The 11008-nt window shown below is 38.3% G+C and overlaps 1 protein-coding gene across 14 annotated transcripts; it reads left to right on the top strand.

Annotated features, from left to right (window-relative positions):
* Nucleotides 1-1712: 1712 nt before the first annotated feature.
* On the top strand, nt 1713-10242 carry LOC103709700 (uncharacterized). Of its 14 annotated transcripts, none has more exons than XM_088713583.2 (12): nt 1733-1860; nt 2386-2461; nt 3420-3635; nt 3971-4156; nt 4260-4371; nt 4443-4467; nt 5526-5560; nt 5679-5713; nt 5798-5950; nt 6267-8791; nt 9679-9765; nt 9870-10242. In XM_088713583.2, the coding sequence occupies exons 3-12, from the start codon at nt 3565-3567 to the stop codon at nt 9935-9937; spliced, it is 3297 nt and encodes a 1098-aa protein (XP_088569709.2). In that variant the 5' UTR covers nt 1733-1860; nt 2386-2461; nt 3420-3564; the 3' UTR covers nt 9938-10242. The 14 variants fall into 14 exon arrangements, with proteins under 14 accessions (XP_008793394.3, XP_088569711.2, XP_008793401.3 ...); XM_088713579.2 differs by having other exon boundaries at nt 3387-3635; XM_088713582.2 differs by having other exon boundaries at nt 2386-2474.
* Nucleotides 10243-11008: the final 766 nt, after the last annotated feature.

Raw genomic sequence — 11008 nt, 5'->3', positions numbered from 1 at the left:
CCATTTGCTATATTTATATTTGTGCTTATGGTTGTGGTTGAGAATGGCATGATTGACAGATAGGAGTAGGATTTATTATGCATCAGAGATCGCATTTTGTTGTACTTCTTGATTTAATATAACAGAAGCTCTGAAATTGTTTATTATCAAATTATAATTTATCCCTTGTGAATTTACCAATATCAAATGCAGACATTCTTTGAGGAAGTAGAGAGTTGTGGTCCAACTCACTTTTGAAAGCAATTTTTATGTGCTTATTGAAACTTATATCTTTAGGGTGCAATAAGGTCGTAAAGAAATAAATTGGAGCCGAGGATAAGAAAATTCATTTCATCAATAATTTGAGGGCAAAAGGAAAAAGATCGAACCTCTTAAGCTTCTAGGTGGTTGATCTCTAGACTTCTAAGATATATTTTTAAAAAATAGATCATAATTCCCTTTATTTTATATAGTTTTACTTTAAGGTGATTCATCTTATATATGTGTGTGCGCGCAAACACACACATATAGGTCTAAGGCGTGAATAAGGCATGTTTGCATATCAAGTTTAGCAAAGTAAATATCAACAAAAAATATGATACTTCACCAAAAAAGATACTATGTATAGATCAAACAAAAAAGTGCGAGTTTCATTCAATATCACAAATCAAATTCAGTTTTCCTCCTTGACCATATTTTTGTTCTACAACGAGAGCAACAATTTTTTATAAAAAAATAGGAAAGTGTTGAAAAAAAACCCAAGAGTAGGTAAATATAGTGATGTAACATAATCTATGAATTGGGTTTGAAAATGATAGCATTGCTAAATGATGTATCTATGATAGAAGCAACTGTGAGAATGGAGCATAAAATATATCCCAAATAATTGAGATGATTCTTTGCTTTATTGACTAGTTTAACTAACCATGCTCAATAAAATATTGATACAAGGACTCATTCCCATTTGTCTGGTTACATACATAAATACACCAAATATATATGTACTAATTTTAATTAGCATGGACGAACATTTGGGAATTTATATGATAAATAAGCAAAATGTTGAAATTATATTTACAACTAATATTTTTCGTGCAATATTAGTTACTAAGCACCCTTGTGATGATCCATGAACTTAGCTTGTTTATTTACCTTCTCTTAAGGAATAATCCAGTATGCCGATTCAATGATTGATATTGACAAATTTAAATATGCATCTTACCTAAATACATGGATTCCCAAGGCAAAAGAAGATTGAAATTCAAAGAACTCAATCTACATATTCCAAAAGGATACATGGATGCCTTGCAAAAATCTAAACATGGATAATTATAGTATAGGTTAATATGTAGTCTCTCTCCCTATCTTTAAGGGGAAAAAGAACTTAGGCTTCCTAACACCCATATTCATCATCAGTCAAAACTATGATATTATTCTTCAATCAATAATTTGGTGATATTTGATGATCTCCCTGATATTCCTCTTGCTTCGTTGGCTGACCTTTGCGTAGGCAAACGCTCTCCGGTCGTTTTCTCCAGCAGCCGCGGGCCACCACGTAAAAGCGACGTTTCGGTTAAAAAAACAAAACGGAGGGCATTTTCGTCAACCAAAAGAGAAGACCCACCGACGTGGCGCTCGAGATTTAACAAGCGTTCGCGCTACGCTCGATGGCATCCCCGCAAATGTCGCAAGATACCGTGGCAAAAGCGTCATCCGGCACTCGCTCCCCATGTACTGTCGCCCGTACTCCTCTATTTCCTCACCTCCTTTCTCTCTCTCTCGTTCTCTCGCTTTGCTTTTTCGCCTGACAGTGGCTTATTTTATTCCTGGGGAAGAGCGGATGAGGAGCTGTTGCTAGGGTTTCGTCCCGGATTAGATCTGGTAATCTTCGCGTTGCTCGTCTTCTGGGGTTTTGTGATCTCGTTTGCTTGGTTTTTCTTTTCTTCCAGAGCGTGTGGGAATTTGAATGGAGCACAAAGAGGCTCGCTTTCTGAGTAAAAAGTTGATCATGGTTCTGAGTGCGGGACCTAATCGGGCAATGTATGCTGGATCTGGGGTTTGTCTTTGCTTTTGTCGGGTTCTTTTGGATAATATGCTTGTTTCGAGTGCGAACTTGGGGGGAGATTCGAGTGCAAATGGTTCCAGAAGTTGGAGATTGGTGGGTTGTTTTGCTCTGGATAGGAGCTGTTAGCTTGATGTCTGGGGATTTTGAAGGATAGGTTTCTTTGGAGCTTCTTCCGAGCTTCGACTTGTACGTTGTTTTTTGGGATAGAAGTTTGAAATTGTACTTATTTTACCGTGGGTTTTGGTTGTGGATTTGGGTTTGAGTAATGGTGCTTCGAAGGTTTTTCGTGTTGCGGGGGCTTGAGATGTGTGGTTTGATGATTTTAGCTGTTTGCTCCTCAGATTGTGTGCCGTGGTTATGACTTCATATGGCTCGAAATGTGGGAGATCTGAAGCTTCGCTTGGCTTGGAATTGAAGGTTCCATCGTTTGGTTTGTTTGTTAGGGACCAATTCTTCAACTTTTATTTAACCGTGTTGTTTTGAAATGATGTTTCATTTGCTAGACTTAAGATCGGTTATGTCTTTTCTTTATAATTTAGAGAAATCTTCGTGAAGTAGTTTGATTTGGGGTTCTTGATTTATTGGAGCTAATGAAGATGTTCCGGAGCACTTTTATTATGTGATTGGTTTGAACTGAAAGGAGAGATTTTGCTTGCGGTGCTAATGAAGATTCTTCTTCTTCTTCTTCCTTTTTCTCCAAATGAGCCTGATTTGCGGTTTTTGTGGAACTGAATTTCTTTCTTTTTTTCTCCTTGGATGATAAACTTGAGCTAGAAATGATGGTAGCAAGCTTCACTTTTGCTAGGGTGCTTAAAATAATAATATGTCTGTATGTGCGTGTTTACGTATATAATCTTTCCTTCCAAATTTCAGTTCTTGAAGAAGATTAATCTAACTTAAGGCATATTTGAGGGCGTTAATGCTTGTTTTAAATTACAACATTTAAGGCAATGTGTTTTAAACACCCCCCCCTCCCCCCCCCCCCCCTCCGCCGCGGCCCCAATCTCTCTCTCTCTCTGATAATGGGTTATAACATTATTTAACCGTTTATGGTGAAAGTCTTGTTTTGTACACAGTTTTTTTGAAAGTATTCACTTAGACGATGTAACATCGATGGTAAATGTAGGAGGGATTTGCATTTTATTTGGCTGTGCTAGTTCTGTTCAGACATTGAATAAACTGGGGCAGCATATTATATTTTAGGATGATTTAAATATATCAGGATAAAATTACTTGTTTTTTAGAAGCATTTTTATCTTCAAACCTCCTTGCATCTATCTGAAGTTTTCTTTCTCTATATGAGATCTGATAAATGCTCCTTACTACTGGCAAGTCACTGCAGATTTATTGCAGCTTATGCTGTTGATGCTCACAGTTTTGCTGGGGCCGCCTTACTGGAAGCTTGCTGGAGATATGCACATATCTGGTGCTCATGAAGTCATCCTCTGAAATGGAAACCCTTTAGGACATCAAGGGAAGAGTGCCAGAAGAATTAATTGTTCTTAGAGTGACATAACAAGATGGAGGGAGAGATAACTGCAAACACAGTGCTGGATTACGCTGTCTTCCGGATATCATCAAACCAAAACAGGTGATACATGGCCAACTGTATTTCCCATATTTTTCCTGGTTAAATGCTTTTATTTTATTATCATATTTACCTTTCTTCCATTTCTTAATTGAATTTAACCAATTAGCAGAAACAGGCATGTACACACACACTGCATGAAGAAGAGTTTGAGTTTTGTTGCATGCAAGTTTTTGATGACTATCACCAAGAAAATGTGGCTAAACCCAAGATTATATTAAGAATGACTGCCATTTTAAAAATGTACCTTAGGTCTCACTATCACCTTATATTTACATGGATTAAGAGTTTCCTTATGTAATATTTAATTCTTTTTTCTTTTTAACTCCAAGCTGCAGATATGAGGCACTTGTTTGCAGCAAGGGCAATACAGAAAAACTAGCTTCTGGTCCTTTGGATCAGCTAGCATTGCATTTGCCAGAAGCAAAAGGATGTCAATCTAAGTCATCCAGTCAAAGCTTCCAACTACAACCAGTCGAAAGCCTCAAGGGTTCATCGTGGTTCACCAAGTCCACTCTAGGAAGGTATTTATATTGATAGAGATGTTATATGTATGTATATATAGTATATATAATATATATATTCTTCTTTGTAGTCATGCTGATTATCATCATTTTTGTTTTTCAGATTCTTACATATTGTCAATTTGCCTGAGATGTTAAAATCTGTCAATGCAATTGAAAATGAGATGTCACAGTTGGAGGATACCAGAAGATTTCATCTTTCTCTATATGTTAAGGTAATGTCATTTTTCTGTTCCTTTTTTCCAAATATCAATCGGCGAAGCTCTAACATATGCCCCTTTATCAGGATCATCCTGGAAGCCAAACAGCAGGTATCTTCTGAAGGGCCTCTTTGAACTAATTTTGGTTACACCATCGACATACATAACATCGTGACACTGTATGACTATGCATGGCTTGATCAATTTAACCCACCATAGGCACTGGTTTCCACAAGCTATTTTATATTTGGAACTCTGCTACTTTCTTCTACCTGTATCATTAGCAAAGCTTGGTTGTTTTCTGTATGTGTGTGTGTATATATATATGTATGTATGTATGTATTGGTTTTCTTTTGCATGTCTTGTTTGTTTCAGAGCCAAAAATCGAAAAAAGAGAAGGAGAAGGATGCTTTGAGAAAAAAATATATAAAAGGACGACAATTATTGAGGCAACCAATAGGATACATTTGACTGAGAATTAAAAAAATACATATCAATGTGTCTTCTGGATGATCAGAGCAAGCTTTTCATGACCCTGCTTTCATTTGGTTTGTGGCTTGCTTGATTAGCAAATGAGCTGAACTAGAGCTAGGCTTGGCTTCCTTGAGCTCAGCTCGATTAAGCTTGAGCCATCTCATTTAATTTTGATCCTATTTAATCTTCATTGCCCTTTGCACAGAAAACTTTGTCAAAATTGTTTACAGATTAAATCCAAGTTCTGTCTTTTTACCTTCTCTTTAAAACATTTAATGCATTTCAAACTGCCTTTTTTTTTTAAAAAAAAAAAAAAGCAGAAAATATTCCTGTAGTTGTCACCAACATTGAGTGGGTAACTGCACGCTTCTTTTTTTCCCCCCACGATTATCCAAAATTTTACATATTGGCCTTCCCTGCCTTTATTTTATGTTCATGCTCTTTCTTTGGTTAATGGTTGAACTGCATAAACTGTACGATACTGCTTACATAAGAGCTATCTGCATACTGCTACATATTATAAAAATATTTAATGAGTTAATTTGCTGCATAATTTTAGCATGATGACATACCTTGTTTGTTATGTTTCTTCCTTCTACATTCCCATTTCTAGTGCTTTAGGTCATATTTACTGGTCATTTTTACTAGTTTTTTCATTTTGTTTCTCAAAATACCATTTTCTTCTGTCCTGACAGATGGCTGCTTGGATGAGGTGGGACTAACACAGAAAGTAATCACCTTTCTCCATATTGCCTTTTTTGGTTTAGTTACTGTTTGCGCTATTCCAGAATTTCCCACAGAAAATTAGCATATGGTTGCTCAAAGCTTATTTTTGTCTCCATCCGCAGATAAATGTTGAAACAATGTCATCAGATGCTACAAAGTAAGATCTCTAGTTTTTCCTATTTTCTGTTGGATGCTGTTCTTGGCTTAATTGTAACTCAGCTACTAAGATGCATACTGCCAGGAATGAGTTGTTGCGAGCAATCAACTTAAGGTTCACAGTACTAAGAGAAGAGCTGGCAGCCTCTTTTGACCGAGCTGCAGGCGCCACTTTGTCCATTAAACAGATATCTGATCTAGAGGCATTTGCTTGCCATTTTCAAGCAGTAGATTTGAGGTATGTTGTCATAAAGTTGGTGCATAATTTTACCTGTAGTCTGTTAATAAAGGTTTAACCTATTGGGCATATAGCTGATGACCAGGCTGTCTATTCCTCAAGTTTCTTTTTTTTTTTTTTTTAACTCTCTTGCATGCAGTTTCAAAGTTTGACAAAAATATTTTTAATCTTTTGACCTCTCATCTAATTTTAAAACATTGCACCCATTTTTGGGTGCATAATATCATATTTTGTTGCTTGTAACTTTTCCTTATTGTTCTTAAACTTATTTTTTGGTGGTTTACCAAGTTGATCCTTTTTGTTTAATGGTAATCAGGAATTCATTGTTGAAGTATTTGGCTATCATTCCGAAGGACCAACTGTCAGAGCCTACAGTTGAACAGACAACACATTCAGAAGATACAACAAATAAATGTGAAGATATTACTGGAGCGATTTGTCAGCCAAGCCAACAAATTGATATAACAAAACCTTTCAGCGACGGTGCCTCCCCAGCAAAAATTGCCCAAGCTGAGCGTCAAGGCTCAACAGAAAGTGAGGAATCATCTGACTCTAGTGATGAAGATCGGACTTGTGTTGAAAGAAGCAGGCCTCTTATAAGATCTGCATCACCTAGGAGGTCTGCTTCCCCCATGCGACGAATCCAAATAGGAAGATCTGGATCTCGAAGGTCTACTGCACTTACCATTAAGAGTCTTAGTTACTTTCCTGTCAGGGAAAGAATTCCATTTAACAGGGATGCTGATAGGAACAACAGTGAAGATGAATCTGACCAACCACAGAGGAAATCTGACAACACGGTAGGAAGGATGAGTGTTCAGGATGCTATCAATCTCTTTGAGAGCAGACAAAAAGATCAGAATTTGGATATTCAAAGGAGAGCTTCAGGAGTTTCTAGTAGTGCCAATAAGTCTGTATTAAGAAGATGGAGTGCAGGCATGGGCAATTCTTTTAACCATAGCTCGCAGCAAAGTGCCACAAACACTGGATCCCAAAACACTTCCATTGATTTAGCTACTGAGGCAGAGGAAAAGAAATTGACTGAAGTGAAGGTGGAATCCAATTTCTCAGAAAGCTTGAATCCAGATGAAAACCCTCAGGATAGGGAACCATCGGAAGTGGTGAAGATGGCATCCCCTCCAAAGAATAATCCTTCTGATTTAGTAAAATCCCAACCTGAGGAAATTAGTGACCGAGCAGCAGCCTCTGCTGAATGGAATCAACATAAAGAAGCAGAGCTTAATCAGATGTTGATGAAAATGATAGAAAGCAAGCCTGGAAGATACCAAGAGACTACTACTTGTACAGTTGGATACCAGGATGCTCCCTGTGAGCAGAGAGGGGGCTTGTGTAGTCAGTACAAGGAGAAAAGAGATGAAAAACGTCGAGCTGAGAATGCTGGAAAGAGTGCAGCAAAGGAAGGCCAATTTAAAGTGATGCAGGAAACTCTTGAACAGAGCAAAGCAGTGATGGCCTCAAAAGCTGGAGGCATCATAGGGAAACATGATTCAAGTAATTCTCAAAGACCACGAAGAAATTTGTCTTCTTCGCCTGTGTTAATCAAGAAGGAAGTTTCAAAACCAGCAGGTCCAAGAAAAGCTTCACCAAAATCATCACCCTTGCCAACTTCACGTAACTCGCAGTCGTCTGGATCTTCCCTGAAAGCTAATGCATCACAACCAACTAAAACCTCTCCTAGGACGATTCCAAGCAATACCACACCAAACCGCAGAAAGCCCCAGTCAACACCTTTACAGACTCAACCAAGCCCCAAAACAGAAAGACTGGTACAGAAAGGCAGGAAGGGATCCCCAGCTGATGCCAAACCAATTATGAAAAGTCAAGAAGAGAAGAAGAAAGCAATGACAAAAACTACCAAAGTTGCGAAAGCCCGAAGTCCAGCAGCTACTGGAGATGTCTCTCATTGTATATCAGCCAAACCAAGTTTCTACAACAAGGTCACAAAGAAGAGCAGTGTAGTACCACTGGAGTCAAAACCCTTCTTGAGAAAAGGAACTGGAATTGGCCCTGGTACTGGCTCAGCGACAATCAAAACTAAAGTTTCTCTATCGGATGATTCTGCAAAAAACAGTGGAAATCTTACTCAAACTGAAGAAAAGGAGTCTGCTCCTCTGACAGATGAGTCAACCACTAGGGTACTAGAGCTTGATCTTGCCCAACCAGCAAATGATGTTGATGTAAGTCTAGAAAATTCACTAGATAGTGATTTGATTCTTGAAAAAACAGAAAACTCAAAACAGATATTAGCTGTATTAGACAATGGCTTCCAGAGCCCGGTAGAACCTCCTGCTCCTGAGATTGAACCTGATGAGGATATGGGCATCTCATCAGCTGCATGGGTGGAAGTAGAGCATCAGGAAGTGTCTGCTAAATGTGACAATGACATGTCAGAAATTAGCGCGTCACCTGGGCTTGCCCCAGTGACATCATCAAGCCCCCGGGTACATCATTCGCTATCACAAATGCTGCAAGCTGACAGTAGTGAACCAGAGATCATTGAATGGGGAAATGCTGAGAACCCTCCTGCCTTCGTCTATCAAAAGGATGCTCCCAAGGGGTTGAAAAGGCTCTTAAAATTTGCTCGAAAGAGTAAAGAAGCAAATGCGACTGGTTGGGCAAGCCCGTCAGTTTTCTCTGAAGGAGAGGATGATCCAGAAGAACCTAAAGCTGCAAACAAGAAGAATTTGGATTCCTTGTCAAGGAAAGCTGGCCTTGGCAAGGGCTATGGCCAGCTGAAGACCATGTTAGGTGAAAGTCTTGATGGTGGGAATTCTAGCAGAAGGACTGCGGACTTCCTTGGGATGCATGACATCTTATCAGGTATACTTGATTTCCATTAAAAATATCACCACTTTATTTTAATATTATAAAGTACCAAATATAGACTTGTCCCTAAACAGAGTAAGATACTGAGACCCAATGGTGTTATCCTATTCTCCTTACTGGTAGACGTTTTAAAGGATTTTAATTACGGTACATACTCTTACAAAAACCAGATAATGCAATATTCTTTTCTTTAAAACAATTATCTACTTACTAGTTATAATGCACTTACGTCAGATTTTCCATGCTTACAATAGTGTTGAGCACTTGTGATCCACCTAACAAGAAAAATGGATGGCCATGATCACATCTAATTTGAGTCATTATGTTTCATTGAACTATATTGAAAAGTATCCTCCTATTTTTGTATTGCACACTTCCGTTTCCTTTTTTATCTGAAGTGTTCCCCTGTTTTGCTTACAGCCTTAATTTTCTCTTGAAGATTAAGCACTGAAGCAAGGGGTGTATTTGTTTAAGGTTGAATTGTACCATAAAACTCATGGATAGGTGACTCAGGGGCTCATGGACAGGCGGCCAAAGTAATTTATGTTATGATGGTAGAGATTTTCCTCAAAGTATTAGCTACATTCCCCATATCCCGTACCTATAGCAGACGAATAATATAAACATTTACATGTTTTTGGTATTCTAAATTGATAATCCTGATCTAGCAAAGTCGCCTAGTTAGCTTAACTTGCAGTAGAGCAATTTGTTGCCAACCATCAATCTGGTCCTACTTTAGGTGGCGCCTTGAGCTGAAACAGGGTTGAGCGGATTAATTCATTCATGTGAACCATAAATCAAAAAACATGTTGAATCAATTATATGCTAACTATTTGCTGGTGCATTTATTGCTTTTAATGCTTGGATAATGGTTCGATCAGCTCAATCAAGTGCAAGAAGTTTTACATCTCTAAGATCTGACAAGTCGCGCGAAGGGCATGTTCCAGTGACGGCCACCTCAACTAAGGGTAAGTTGTGTTGCAATGGACCAGTATAAGTATTCTTATTTATATTAATATTGGGCGCAGCTTTTCATTCTTGTAGGTAATTTCCCCACTTTCTTTACTTCCAGCTTCTAGGTCATTCTTCTCTCTCTCAACGTTTAGGAGCAGCAAATCAAGTGAGACGAAGCCTAGATAATGCCGAGCACTGTTCCAGGTCATGGTGGAGATAGGTTGCCATCAACTATTCCCCTCAACCAGGTGTAGAAGCCGGGTCTGGTTTGAGGAAAACTTTATTTCCACATCCAGTTTTTCTTGTATTTGGGCCGTGTCATTGTTTTTCGGTAATCCCAGCTTATATTCTCATGTTTCACCTGTAAATGTAATAACTATCTCAAGTCTCAACGATTTCCTTGAGAACATGAACGTGTTTCTTGTAAGCGCAGTTTAACACGTCTAGAGAGAATGCATGTCTGGAGTAGCTGTTAGCTTATTTTTTTCAAATTTATGTTTGACATGTTTTACAGTATAACGATTTCAACTCTGTTTGCGATTTGTTTGATCTCACTGGATGCCAACCATCCTAAATATGTTGTTTAATCTTTAGATAGCATCTTTTTAATTCGGGCATGAGAAATTAGAAAGCCAGTCTTGTTACACCGGGGTTTACAATGTGAGAGTTTCAGGTGATCTCCAGCTTTCGCATTTCTGGTTTTGGGGCAGCACTCGGAAGAATCGTATCGTATGTCTTTGCAAATGGATCTATCAATGCAGGTTAACCTTATGTCCCACCATTAATGGTGTGCACTATTTTATTTTTTTTTGTTGTTCGTGGGATATCATAACTTGTCGCAGGTTGCTGTTGATAGAAATCTTTGTCAAATGAGGGTTGCTAAAGCGAACCCACATTTGGTATAAAACAAGGTTTGTTACGCTTACAAGGTTCCTAACTGCTGCTACCATCTTTTAGCGACCTGTACTGCCATCCAGAAACCATGTCTTTAATCATGTGGATCTCCGGTGGTGTTGCGTTCTTGCAATCTCCTCTCAGGAGCGACCGGACCTTTAAGTATAGCATGAAAATATTTGGTAGGGTCATAAAATGGAAGGAAAATGATAAGTATCCCTTTATTATTATTATTGTTGTCGTTTCTTAAGCATGATTTTTCCGTTTTAATGGTTTTAAAATGTCTGAATTTTTCACAACACTTCAGGGTTCTCAAAACATTTACATGCATTTATGCATGCAAGCATGCATGTTGAGACATGA

This window comes from Phoenix dactylifera, chromosome 17 (genome assembly GCF_051530095.1).
Source record: "Phoenix dactylifera cultivar Ajwa chromosome 17, Ajwa_hap1_PhDact_Kaust_v1.1, whole genome shotgun sequence".
In the NCBI taxonomy this organism is placed as follows: domain Eukaryota; kingdom Viridiplantae; phylum Streptophyta; class Magnoliopsida; order Arecales; family Arecaceae; genus Phoenix; species Phoenix dactylifera.
Note: the sequence above shows the minus strand (reverse complement) of the source record. Positions and strands in the feature narration are given on the sequence as shown.